General features: G+C 35.9%; 2 protein-coding genes across 2 annotated transcripts; one reads left to right on the plus strand and one right to left on the minus strand.

Moving 5' to 3' along the window:
* Positions 1-2,551: 2,551 nt before the first annotated feature.
* On the plus strand, positions 2,552-7,630 carry LOC133333417 (general odorant-binding protein 83a-like; the record flags this gene model as incomplete). The annotated part of the gene is made up of 4 exons (XM_061541733.1): positions 2,552-2,608; positions 4,063-4,138; positions 7,275-7,531; positions 7,605-7,630. Coding segments are annotated over 4 exons (408 nt in total), but the record flags the coding sequence as incomplete, so codon positions are not given.
* Positions 7,631-10,423: 2,793 nt separating this feature from the next.
* On the minus strand, positions 10,424-14,727 carry LOC133333419 (general odorant-binding protein 83a-like). The gene is made up of 4 exons (XM_061541736.1): positions 14,650-14,727; positions 12,490-12,565; positions 10,503-10,765; positions 10,424-10,441 (listed from the first exon to the last, which is right to left on the minus strand). The coding sequence occupies exons 1-4, from the start codon at positions 14,725-14,727 to the stop codon at positions 10,424-10,426; spliced, it is 435 nt and encodes a 144-aa protein (XP_061397720.1).

Below are 14,727 nucleotides of genomic sequence, written 5' to 3' on the forward strand. Positions count from 1 at the left end.
TTCAAGGACCAAAACAGGCGTGGATTTTTTAAAGAATATTTTTTCAAGGACCAAAACAGGCGTGGATTTTTTAAAGAATATTTTTTCAAGGACCAAAACAGGCGTGGATTTTTTAAAGAATATTTTTTCAAGGACCAAAACAGGCGTGGATTTTTTAAAGAATATTTTTTCAAGGACCAAAACAGGCGTTGATTTTTTAAAGAATATTTTTTCAAGGACCAAAACAGGCGTGGATTTTTTAAAGAATATTTTTTCAAGGACCAAAACAGGCGTGAATTTTTTAAAGAATATTTTTTCAAGGACCAAAACAGGCGTGGATTTTTTAAAGAATATTTTTTCAAGGACCAAAATAGGCGTGGATTTTTTAAAGAATATTTTTTCAAGGACCAAAACAGGCGTGGATTTTTTAAAGAATATTTTTTCAAGGGCCAAAACAGGCGTGGATTTTTTAAAGAATATTTTTTCAAGGACCAAAACGGGCGTGGATTTTTTAAAGAATATTTTTTCAAGGACCAAAACAGGCGTGGATTTTTTAAAGAATATTTTTTCAAGGGCCAAAACAGGCGTGGATTTTTTAAAGAATATTTTTTCAAGGGCCAAAACGGGCGTGGATTTTTTAAAGAATATTTTTTCAAGGACCAAAACAGGCGTGGATTTTTTAAAGAATATTTTTTCAAGGACCAAAACAGGCCTGGATTTTTTAAAGAATATTTTTTCAAGGACCAAAACAGGCCTGGATTTTTTAAAGAATATTTTTTCAAGGACCAAAACAGGCGTGGATTTTTTAAAGAATATTTTTTCAAGGACCAAAACAGGCGTGGATTTTTTAAAGAATATTTTTTCAAGGACCAAAACAGGCGTGGATTTTTTAAAGAATATTTTTTCAAGGACCAAAACAGGCGTGTATTTTTTAAAGAATATTTTTTCAAGGACCAAAACAGGCGTGGATTTTTTAAAGAATATTTTTTCAAGGACCAAAACAGGCGTGGATTTTTTAAAGAATATTTTTTCAAGGACCAAAACAGGCGTGGATTTTTTAAAGAATATTTTTTCAAGGACCAAAACAGGCGTGGATTTTTTAAAGAATATTTTTCTTCTTCTTTCTACTTCTACATCTGTCTCATTTACGGCCATGCACCGACCGAAGACAAAGATGAGCAGATCAAATACATATTTTACGAGCGCCTAGAAACATCATATGACCGCTGCCCTGGCCATTACATTAAAATGCTACCAGGAGATTTTAATGTGAAAATCGGAAGGGAAAACATCTTTGGCCCCACCGTCGGAAAACTCAGCCATCATGAAGAAACATCTGACAATGGCATGAGGTTGATTGATTTCGCAGCACCAAAAAACATGGTAGGCCACCTGGATTTCTCCTGATCAAGCAACGAGAAATCAAATTGATCATGTTGTGATAGACGAAAGGCATTCATCCAGTGTATTAGACAGCCAAGGTTCGCACTCCTCTTTATGTTGCAGCAAAGGTGCGATCTAACACAACACGGAAACTCGACGTCGAAAAGTTGCAAACACAACAGGTAGCCGAGACCTCCTTCCACCCACCTGCTTGACGAAAGCACTTCTTGTCCCGAAGGTTTTGGTGCAGGCACATCCTCCTGTAGAGATGAAGAAGGAAACCTGGTGACCGATACAGACAGCGTGCAGAGGATCTGGAAAGAGCATTTTGAAAAGCTTTTGGTATCAAATAGTGGCGGTGAAGAAGATACCCCAAAACCAATAAGAGATGACGGTACACTGATGAAGTCAGAGTAGCAATTAATCGACTGAAGAACAATAAAGACGATGGGTTACCCGTCGAAATATTCAAGACTGGAGGTCAGATTCTGGTCAGGATCATTCACCAGCTGATTAGTACAATTTGGCTAAATGCCAAAACTGGACCAAGGCGTAAATTTTTAAATAATATTTTTCCAAGGACCATTACAAAACGTGAATTTTTAAATAATATTGCTTAAGGACCAACACAAGGCAAGGGTTTCTTAAGGAATAATTTTATTTTTTCAATTTGTGGACCAATTGAAGAATATTTTTAAATACCATTGCAAAACGTGGATTTTTTAAAGAATATTTTTCAAAGGTCATTATACGGAGTTCATGTTTATTCCAAAGACTTTTACATGACCTGGGTGTTTTAAAGATATCCTTGAGCCACATTTTAAGAAACTCATTAGTCTTAACTTTATACAAACGTTTAAATACTTTACACATGACAGCCATGTCTTCAGAGACCCAGTTGTTTCACATAAAATTGACATTGCATTCAAAGTCATCCATAGTCAACTATATATACACATATGAATGTATGTGTACAAATACACATAATGTGCATGTGTTTGTATATTTGTTTGTTTGTATTTTTCACTTGGTTGTTATATAGAGTTGCAGCAGTCCATTTCCAGCCATCATCATCGTCATCCTCATATCTCTGCTGCTATTATAAATTTTTATTTTTACAGTTTATGCCCTTATTTAGCAATATTCTTCGTTCATTCGTCTTTCTTTCATCTGATGTTTCATTTTTTTTCTTTTTGTAATTTCATTTATGGATTTCTTTGGCACTATTGCACTATCTCAACTGTTTGTGTTACTTACTTTGCGGACATGACATATTGACTTTTCCGTTATTTCAAAATGGGGCGGTAAACTTATGGCCAATATATTTAAACAGATTTCGTGTAGGGATTTTCTTTAAGAGTTGCGAAGCTTAAGATAGTATTTACGATTTACTCGAATTTTTCACAACTTAATTTGTTGAGAACTAAATTAGGTTTTTTGCTTAAAAAATGTAAATATATGAAAACCAATGAGCGGAGCAGTATAGTCGGACGGGGCCGACCATACGATACCCTACACAACTTCCACGGAACTCAAATTTTCTGCGGATGTTTATTCTGAGCCTGGGCAATATTTCGTGGTATTGGCATCTTCTTGCCCGATTCGAGGTAAACAGCACCTCTTCCTGAGGTGTCATATTTTGCGAATATTACGCGTATTCAGTACACCTATTGTCCAAATTCCCTTCACCGTGGGTTGTGTTGTGATGTTCGGCTTTCATTTGTGGTCTATATATTGATTCGAAAATAACACAAAAAATTAAGTTTTCGGTCCACTTCATTCCAAAATTATTATGTGATCATCACCGAAAATTATAGGCGTTGCCCTTGACCATAACTGGAACCTTATGGAACATTTCAAAGCGATCAGCGCTATAGTTCCGCGCTCTAGAGTGATAATGGGTTACTAAATAATATACGGATACGGTGATACCTGTAAATATTTAGGTGTAACTCCCACATCCGGGAACATACAACAATACAATTGGTATTAATTTAAAGGTCAACCACTCCTCTTGGATATAATATCAACATCTCGGGTCTATGTCATTCAGAGGTAAATATATACGCTATAGAATACAAAATTTGTAATTTTTCACACAAAAGTCAGGGTCCATTTGACCCGCTAGATATTGACCAATCTTTATCAAAACAGGCATGCTTATTCTTTGGCCCGATCCCCTTCTCCATGCAAAATTTCACGATGTTCGGGCTATTATTGCGGCCTCTGGAGCGACTAGAAAAACCGACAAAAATTTAGTATTTGGTCCATTTCATCCCCTAAATATTAACCGATCTTTCCCAAAAACAATTGGGGTCTTCATTGGCCAGAACCCATCCTACATGCAAAATTTCGTGAAGATTGGTCCATAACTGTGGCCTGTATCGTGTTTACAAATTATAATGGACAGACGGACGGACGGACGGACGGACACACATGTCTAGATCGACTCAGCTAGTCGAGATATGACGATCGGTATACTTAAAGGTGGGTCTAGGACCAATATTTCGCGGCGTTACAAACATTTGGGGCTGCACAAAGCTATAATACCCTGACAACATAGTTGTGTAGGGCATAATAAAATTATTAACCCATCTACAATGTAGCTAATCAAAGTAATCATTTTGAAAAATCTAAGCTTTACAAAATTGTTCTGGCTTATTTAATTGTTATATTTTTTTATTATTTTCCTAATTCCAGTATCCACCTCCTGAACTATTGGAGAAACTTCGACCAGTACATGATGTTTGTGTTGCTAAAACTGGTGTAACTGACGGTATGTAAAGAACAAAATTTCTGTAACTATTTGTATAAAGAACAAGTAAAATACATCAATAAATTTGGTCAGGCGGAACTTATTACACTTTCAATGTGTGATGGACATTAATACTATCAAAAATATGGGGATTTTGTCAAAACATAGTTCTACACTGACAGTTAGTCTGGTTTGCAAATTCGGCTAGAACATTCAACACACCGACAATCATGTGTGATTTATATGGTAGCTATGGAAAAACCGCCGAATTCGGTTAAAAATGTGCCTACAACCTTCAAGAAATGGAGACAAAACCAAAACATGGGCCTTTATTGATCCTCTTCTAAGTTTTTCTAGACATTGAATTCCGAATTCCAAATTACATCCACTTCAAGACAGGGCCTTTTTATGGGACTGTATCAATATTCGGAAATTCCCTGAACATTTGTCTTCAGCCCGAAAGATCCTGTTATGCCAAATTCCATTCTTTGTGGGGTCTCCGACAAATCATTCAAGGAGTTGAATTCGCCTGGACAAATTTAAAGTATAATGAACATTAAAATTAAAATAGTTTTATTATTTTTTACGTATTCTCCACCTTTCTCAACGTCTACAGGAGGAGTGGATTTAAAAACATATCTATTTTTCAAGATCTATAGGAGGCGTGGATTTTAAAAATATTTTCCTCGAGGTCTATAGGAAATCTATTGGAGACGAGGATGTTAAATAAAATATGTTTTCAAGGTCTATAGAAAAATTCAAAGCCTTCAAGAGGCGTGGATTTAAAAAAAAAAAATATTTTTTTCAATGTCTATGGAAAGCGTGTATAAACCAGTGAACGGAGCAGTAGTGTCAGACGGGGCCGACGATCTTTAGCAAAACAGGCATGCTTATTCTTTGGCCCGATCCCCTTCTCCATTCTAAAATTCGCTATGTTTGGGCCTTAATTGCGGCCTCTTGAGCGACCAGAAAAACCGACAAAAATAAAGTTTTTGGTCCATTTCATCCCCTAAATATTAAACGATCTTTTCCAAAAACAATGGGGGTCTTCATTGGCCAGAACCCATCCGACATGCAAAATTTCGTGGAGATTGGTCCATAACTGTGACCTGTATCGTGTTTACAAATTATAATGGACAGACGGACGGACGGACACACATGTCTAGATCGACTCAGCTAGTCGAGATATGACGATCGGTATACTTAAAGGTGGGTCTAGGACCAATATTTCGCGGCGTTACAAACTTTTGGGGCTGCACAAAACTATAATAACATAGTTGTGTAGGGTATAAAAAGGGTATACGGAAGGTGTGGATTAAAAAAAGTCTTCCTAGGTCTTTAAGAAGTGTGGATTTAAATAAAAACCCAAGGTCTTTAAGAGGATTTCTTAAACAATATTTTTTCAAGGTCTATAAAAGACGTAGATATTAAAAAAAATATTTTGCAGGTCTATGAGAGGCGTAGATATTTAAAAAAATATTTTCCAGGTCTATAAGAGGCGTGGATTTTTAAAAGAATATATTTTGAAGGTCTATAAGAGGCGTAGATTTTTAAAAGAATATATTTTCAAGGTCTATAAGAGGTGTGGATTTTTAAAAGAATATATTTTCAATGTCTATAAGGACTTTTAAAATATTTTGTCAATTTCTATAAGAGGCGTGGATTTTTAAAAGAATATTTTTATACCCTACACAACTATGTTGTCAGGGTATTATAGCTTTGTGCAGCCCCAAATGTTTGTAACACCGCGAAATATTGGTCCTAGACCCACCTTTAAGTATACCGATCGTCATATCTCGACTAGCTGAGTCGATCTAGACATGTGTGTCCGTCCGTCCGTCCGTCCGTCCGTCTGTCCATTATAATTTGTAAACACGATACAGGCCACAGTTATGGACCAATCTTCACGAAATTTTGCATGTAGGATGGGTTCTGGCCAATGAAGACCCCTATTGTTTTTGAAAGGGATCGTTTAATATTTAGGGGATGAAATGGACCAAAAACTTTATTTTTGTCGGTTTTTCTGGTCGCTCCTGAGGCCGCAATTATGGCCCAAACACCGCGAATTTTTGCATAGAGAAGGGGATCGGGCCAAAGAATAAGCATGCCTGTTTTGACAAAGATCGGTCAATATTTAGCGGGTCAAATGGACCCTGACTTTTGTGTGAAAAATGACATAATTTGTATTCTATGGCGTATATATTTGCCCCTGAAGGACCTAGACCCAAAAAGTTGATAGTATCTTCAAGAAGAGTGGTTAACCTTTAAACTGATACCAATTGTATTGTCGTATGTACTCGGATATGGGTGTTACACTTAAATGTTTACAGGTGCTTACGTACTCAAATATTATTTAGTAACCCATTACCACACTAGAGGGCGGAAATATGGAAATATAGCACGCATCACTTTCACTAATATCCAGGTATGTCAAGGACAACGCCTATAATTTTCGGTGATGATCAGATAATAATGTTGGGATGAAGTGGACCGAAAACGTATTTTTTGTTTGTTTTTTTTTTTTCTAGTCGATCTACCAGCCACAATTGAAAGCCGAACATCACAAAACAACCCACGTTGAAGAGAATCTGGACAAGTAATTAGAAGGACTGTACTGAATATTAGTAATATTTGTGGACCTCTGGTGGGTCATGAGGGTGCAAACATCGCGAAATATTGCCCAAGCTCAGAATGTGGTACCACAGAAAGTTATATGTTCATGGAAGTTGTGTAGGGTATCATATGGTCGGCCCCGTCCGACTATACTGCTCCGCTCACTGGTTTCAATTTCTATAAGAGGCGTTGATTTTTAAAAGAATATTTTTTTCAATTTCTATAAGAGGCGTTGATTTTTAAAAGAATATTTTTTCAATTTCTATAAGAGGCGTTGATTTTTAAAAGAATATTTTTTCAAATTCTATAAGAGGCGTTGATTTTTAAAAGAATATTTTGTCAATTTCTATTTATATAACAAATTCCCCCGAAAATCTATATAAATTTCACAAATTCTCCGAAAACTCGTTGCGCGTATAAAAAAATTCCTATTTGCATCACCAAAATTGCTATTCGATATCTAACGCATAGATTTTTCCCACTAAATTTTCCCACGTATTCACATTTCAACTCCCATCTCCCTATCATCTTACACATGTTCTAGAGGCAATTAAAAAGTTCAGCGATGAGGAAATACACGAGGACGAACTGCTCAAGTGTTACATGTATTGTATATTCGATGAAATGGATGTGCTGCATGACGACGGTGAGGTGCACCTCGAAAAGGTATTGGATTTGATGCCCGACTCTATGCATGACCTAGCAATAAATATGGGCAAAAAGTGTCTTTATCCGAAGGGTGATACCACCTGTGAGAGGGCTTTTTGGTTGCATAGCTGCTGGAAAAAAGCAGATCCCGTGGTAAGTGTCAACAATGTTCGGTAAACAATTAATGTCAATTAATGGAACATCTTCAATACACAAATTTTTACAGCACTACTTTTTGGTTTAACTCCGTATTTGGTTGTTTGCGAATGACATCAACAATAAAATAGAGAGAATACTTACACGAATTTAGTTTCATGGAAAAAAACAGTATTAAAAGGGTTTGGTGAGACGCATATTTTTTTTTAAATTTATATTGTTTAATACTAATAGAATAAAATCAAATGAATTGTATATTAATTATATTGAAATATTCTTAAGTTAATAATATTTTATTATCAGCCTTATGGCCACAGAAGTTATATAGGCTTTGTTGCGAAAAATAAAATGGAAAATAATATGTTCTACACCAAGGGTTGTATAATTGCACAAATATTTGAAGATAAAACGATAAACTGAATTAGATTCTGAAATTCGAGTTCATGACCTAAGAGTGGAAAAGTCATTTGCGAGTGTGTAAGGAAAGCAGAAGGACAAATTGGCCATAGGTCAAGTTTTTGGTAATTCTAAAGTTCATTAAGAAACAAAATTATATATTCCGTCCATATGTAGTATCTGTGCCTCTTTTTTGTCCAAGGCAAGGATCGGGTAAAAGTGAAAATGAACGATGAAAATATATGAATATGGTTTCCTTGTCTTTGGAGGCCCTATCTAAAATTTCATTAGCAACATTTCTGTAGAATAATTTGAGGTCAAACAATTTGTATGCTCCTTACTTTCCGAGCAACGTTCGCGTAGCTAATTGCGTCTACAATAAAGCCTATTATTTGTTTTATTATGTGGAATTTTTAAAATTTTTGACTTGGTTTTGAGGGTTAATTTTTACCTATTATGTTTATGTCAACACTGATTTAAAATTAACCATCGATTCATGGTTTTTCAAAGGGACAACGCCTGCACCGTAATTCTTTTTTTCCAAAATACAAGAGCTTGACTTGATTTCAACTAGGCGGTGCCGCATACATTACATCACTAGTAATAATGATCTTATTGAGAGGAGATATTGGTGAACATTTTATTTTATATTCGGGACCGCCCAATTGGCAGCCTAGATCACCCGATTTAACCCCTTGACATTTTTTTTGTGGGATTATGTCAAAAGAAAGAACTTTGGGGCTATGTGATAAAGAACTATTGTTTGTTTTTAAAATACCCTATGGGTGGAAGTAACCTATCTAACGGTGAAATTAACTCCGACTTCTGCTGCCGGAGTTAATTTAGGACCTTATACCTGCCTCTCATATTGTGGCAAATAGCGGTGACTAGCATGGGCAATTTAAATAAACAATCAAATGTTACTCTTAAAACATAAGGGTAGTTTGTGGTCGGAATTTGAGCACCATCGATAATAATGTTCTGTGGGAGCTCCATTTCAATCGTCCATGTGGTGAACACAGTATGGCTTTGGATTTCAAATACCTTCATATTCCTCAGATGGAAGAACTGTACCAAATCAGATATCAGACATTTAACATATTTCAGAAAGGTAGATATTTAACAGTTGCGGATACATGCATATTCCTTGGGGAACGCCATATTTTTACTCTACGGTCTTTTGACTTCTTATTTCAGAATTCCACATGTGTCGGGCGACCACACATATAACTGATCGTCCAACGTTTCAAATTAAGCCGGAGGATGGTCTTCTCTAAGTCCCCCGTGATTGGCAGTACCGAAGGCTTTCGGTGGGTCAAGAGCAACTAAAAATCTTATATCGCCCTGTTTGTTATGTCCTCTGCTTATATGTGTGGTTATGGCGTGTAATGCACAGCATCGGAAGAGTACAGTGTCAAGCATCTTCGCTAGTGGTGGTAGAATCCCCCTTGCTTCAGTAGCGGGACCACCCTGCCGAATTTCCCGGCTTCAGGAACTGTTTAATAATAATCTAAATGTGTCAGACGTTTTATAATACTTCCTTCCATGATTCAAGATTGATATAACCGTTACTACTCCAATGATGCGAACTATTGTCGGCTAAATTACGTGGGGTACATCTATTCATCGGCGCGATGTACACGCTGCTGACGTAAAGCGTGAGCTCTTTCACTTCACGACGAAGATCATTCGCAAGTATCGTAACATGGGATGTTTGGTCTTTTTTCGGGTATTCGTACAGCTGGGGGCTGCAGCAGTGATGATGTCTCTGAAATATCTATCAGCTTCCGGGGACAGTTGGTTAAATCTCTGAAACCTTGACAATTACCATGGTTCCGGAAAGTACGGCGTTCGAAGGTAATGAAACCTAATGATCTATTAACGGAGACAATGATGTGGATGTAGTCTGATCTGAGGGAAATTCTGGATTGTCAGATTACGCAATTTATCAGACCCGGTTCCAAAATGATATTAGGCGAACTGTGGCAATCTCCTGTAATTCTCGTGGGGGATCCTAAATCACCATTCAAAATGTTGTGCTACCGAATTCCTTCGCCGCTGTACTCCTCTGGCATTTATCTAGGACGGAATGCAAGAATGGCATTGAAAGCGCCTTACAAATTGAGTTCTCGTGCCAAACAGTTGTAAAAACACCGCGTCGTTTGATGCGAACACAATAAATCGCCTATATCTTCAAGAATTATTGAGAAATGAATGCCTATGAAATATATTAGGAACATTCTTGAATTCGTAGAGGTTCGAATTGAATTAAATAACAAATTTCAAGTTTTTGAAACCGTGAATGGGGTGCTCTCCTTAAAGCTCATGTCTATACAGACAAGCCCGAATCAAAACAATAATTATGTGGCAGGTTGTGCAGTGTGCTTGCTATTTAACAACTAAATATATTTATTTAAATGAAATTATAGAAACATTGAAACCTATACTTAACTTAATTCTTTTAAATAAAATATGTCATTGTCCATCATCCATTTAGGGTAGGAAATAATGCTGAAAACAAAAAAAAAATAATAGATAATCTATAAAATGAAAATGTGATCATCATAATTACCACGGGATCCGTTGTTTTGAAGCACATATGCCAAGACCAAGATCGTTCACACTGATTAGCACCCTGGGGGACATGCGATTCACAGACATTGAGAATATTGACGACAAAGTCTTCTATTTCGGCAGGCAAATGACGTTTCAATTTGTTATAATCCATCTCGTCATTATCATCGACAACATGCATTTCTTGAAATATACAATGCATGTAACATTTTAAAGCCTCATCTTCGACAATTTCACCATCGCTGAATTCCTTAATGGCATCTGAGCAAAAAGAAAAAAAAAAACATTAATAATATATGTATACAAACAATTATATTCTGAGAAACTTGACAACGCAAAAACCCAGGATGTCTAATTATAGCCAATTCAATAGAAAAACCAGTAAGGAAAGTATTAAAGTCGGACTAGGCCGACTGGGCCCTTCACCACTTTGGGTATATTCTACATATGTATCCTGACAGAAATTGAACGAACTTAAATATGTGATCTTCATCTATAAGTAGACCGACTAACATCAATCCCTACACATGCTATTCTGCAACCTATTCTAAATTTTGTAAATCGATTTAAAGCAAACTTAATACACGCTATTTGGTATGTTGCACTTTTTAAAATTTAATCAGACATCTATTGATTTCTTGGTGTACAATCAACATGAAATATATATAAAAGATATGCTATATCTAAATCTGAACCGATTTCAAAAAACTTGCCAGAGATCAATTTATATTATCTTCAGTACGTTGTGTCAATCAGACACTCTTTAGGTCTTTAGTGCACCATTTACTTACATTAATCTGAAATCTGAAACGATTTTTGTGAAATTTAGCACACATCATTCTGGACTTAATTCAGTACGCTCTGCCAAATTTCGTGCATATCGAATGATATTTCGGGAATTTGGCGCCATTTACCTTAAATCGGACGAAAATATATATGGGAGGTATATATAAATCTGGACCGATTTTCAGGAAACTTAACACACATCATTCTATACCTAATTCATTACGTTGTGCCAAATTTCGTGCAAATCGAAAGATATATAGGGACTTTGGTGCACTATTTACATTAAATCGGATGAAAATATATATGGGAGCTATATCTAAATCTGACCCAATTTTCAGGAAACTTTACGCACATCATTCTAGGCCTAATTCATTACGCTGTGCTAAATTTTGTGCAAATCGAAAGATATATAGGGAATTTGGTGCACCATTTACATTAAATGGGACGAATATATATGGGAGCTATATCTAAATCTGAGCCGATTTTTAGGAAACATAACACACATCTTTCTAGACCTAATTCAGTACGCTGTGCCAAATTTCGTGCAAATCGATAGATATATAGGGACTTTGGTGCACCATTTGCATTACATCGGACGAAAATATATATTGTTCCTATATCTAAATCTGAACCGATTTTTCCCAATTTCAATAGGGTTCGTCCTTGTGAGCGAACTAAGTGAGCTATGCCAAATTTCATTCAAATCGGATTATAAATGCGACTTGTACTTTGTTTACAATTTAACACGGACAGGCGGACGGACATGCATAAATCGACTTAAAAAGTGATTCTATGCTTATTCTCAAAAGGAACCATGTGTCTATCTCGTTTCCTTTTGCCTGTTAAAAACATATGCACAGAGACATAATACCCTGTACCACAGTGTGGTGAAGGGTATAATTAAGCTATGACCATGAACATAAATATAATAGGGGGCGGTTATTTCATTTCTGTGGTTGGTAGTTTTCTGCGAAATAAAAATTTTAATAAAACATAGTTTAGCAACTTTGGTTCGAACATAAGACAAAGGAACTACCTTCCAACCAATTCTGTATATGGGGGCTATGTCCAAACTTGGCAAAAATTGTATTTTGCCGTAAATTGATCGCACAATCGATTCAACCAATACAACAACGATTTAAAAATAAATTTTTGAAAATAATGCTCATCCTGTCATAAATCTTATAACTTTTACATACCTTCAGATACTCCTGTTTTTCCAACGCAAACATCATGCATAGTTATAAATCTTTTCAAAAAATCTGGTGGAGGATACTGAAATAAAAAAGGGTAAATGCACACTTCATGAATACAATAAGGATATGAAACCAATAAATAGATAGATAGGACACTCACACACCGTGAATCGAATTATTGACATTGGGTTTCAACAGACACCTCTAGTACCGCGTTGAAGGGCAACAGGGGATAATTGAAAAACCAGAAAGGTCGGACTGGGCCGACTATATGATACCCTTCACCACTTTGGGTATATTGTACATACGTATCCTTACACTCGAAGCAACATACTCACTTCTTTCTGCAACCTATGATAAATTTAATTTCATTCACACCGATTTTAAGTCGTCTGCGCACCATATGACAAATTTATGCAAAACGATTTTTAGCAAAATTGGTACATGGTATTCGGTATCCTGCACTGTTAACTTTAATTTCTATCAGACACCCTTCGAAATACATATGGAAGTTATGGCTGCATTTGCACCAATTTCAACAAAACCCAATAACGTCATTCAAGTCTCATTTACATTAAATCGGACGAAATATATATGGGGCTATATCTAAATCCGAATCTATTTTCACGAAACTAAGCACACATCATTTCGATTTTCACAAAACATAGCACACACCATTCTAGACTCAATTTAGTACGCTATGCCAAATTTCGTGTGAATCAAAGAATATATAGGGTCTTTGGTGCACCATTTACATTAAATCTGACGAACATATATATGGGAGCTATATGTAAATCTGAACCGATTTTCGCGAAACTTAGCACACATCATGCTAGTCTTTATTCAGTACGCTGTGCCAAATTTCGTGCAAATCGAAAGATATTTAGAGACGTCGGTGCACCATTTACCTTAAATCGGATGGAACTATATATGGGAGCTATATCTAAATCTGAACCGATTTCAACCAAACTTGGCACACATCAATCAAGACCCAATCAATACTCTGTGCGAAATTATGTCTCCATCTCAACTCCCAATATTGGTCCGATTGAGACCAAATTTTGCACAGAGTATTGAATTAGGTCAACTCTGATGTATGCCAAGTTTGGTTAAAATCGGTTCAGATTTAGATATAGCTCCCATATATAGTTTCATCCGATTTTATGTAAGTGGTGCACCAAACTCCCAATATTGGTCCGATTGAGACAAACTTTTGCACAGAGTACTGAAATAGGTCTCGATTGATGTATGCTAAGTTTGGTTGAAATCGGTTCCGATTTATATATAGCTCCCATATATAGTTTCGTCCGATTTTAAGTAAATGGTGCACCAAACTCCCAATATTGGTCCGATTGAGACAACATTTAGCACAGAGTACTGAAATAGGTCTCGATTGATGTATGCCAAGTTAGGTTGAAATCGGTTCAGATTTAGATATAGCTCCCATATATAGTGTCGTGCACCAAACTCCCAATATTGGTCCGATTGAAATAAAATTTTGCACAGAGTATTGAATTAGGTCCACATTGTTGTATGCGATGTTTTGTTGGAATCGGTTCAGATTAAGATATAGCTCCCATATATTTTCGTCCGATTTTATGTAAATGGCGCACAGGGGAGTATATGTTTGTTCCATATTCACGAAATTTTTTGGAAAGTTTAAAATCGGTTCAGATTTAAATATAGCTTCCATATATACTTTAGTCCGATTTTATTCAAATGGTGTAAATGGAGGAGACTATGTCTGTGCGCTCTACATAAAATAGCTTCCATATATATATTTCCATCTTATTTCATCAAAATGATGTTCCAAATAACAAATGGGCGGGACTTTTATTCGAGGACCAAAACACTGATTATATTGAAAACTAGTTGACAAATACGCAAAAACACTGATACAAAAATTTTATCCGGTGATAAATTATAACAAATAGTAGTTGGCTTTTTAATGAGCTAATTATGAATACAAAATATTCGATCTATAACGAGACTCAATTTTACCCATCATTAGACGATCATTTACATATTTGGTCAAATAATACATTTACACAAATATTACACATAACTTATTCAATATTTTTCAAAATTTCTTCAATTAATCTTTCTTCCTTATGATTCACTATCTGTAACGTCCTGTCAAATGTAATTAAATTGTTAGCTTACGTTCTCATCGCGACGTGGATTTTGAGCCAATACCAAGAGCGGCATCAATATCAGGAAAATTAGAAATCGTTTATCCAT

This window comes from Musca vetustissima, unplaced genomic scaffold, assembly GCF_032173495.1.
Source record: "Musca vetustissima isolate MV318-11 ecotype Yass unplaced genomic scaffold, APGP_CSIRO_Mvet_v1 utg78731, whole genome shotgun sequence".
In the NCBI taxonomy this organism is placed as follows: Eukaryota; Metazoa; Arthropoda; class Insecta; order Diptera; family Muscidae; genus Musca; species Musca vetustissima.

What these genes read in the sequence shown, in the direction of transcription:
- LOC133333419 (XM_061541736.1), bottom strand. Translation starts at nt 14,727, where the DNA reads ATGGATAAACGATTTCTAATTTTCCTGATATTGATGCCGCTCTTGGTA. An exon ending in ATCCACGTCGCGATGAGAAC is followed by an intron (nt 12,566 to 14,649) that starts GTAAGCTAACAA and finishes TTTTTATTTCAG; the next exon opens with TATCCTCCACCAGATTTTTT. An exon ending in AAAAACAGGAGTATCTGAAG is followed by an intron (nt 10,766 to 12,489) that starts GTATGTAAAAGT and finishes CTTTTTGCTCAG; the next exon opens with ATGCCATTAAGGAATTCAGC.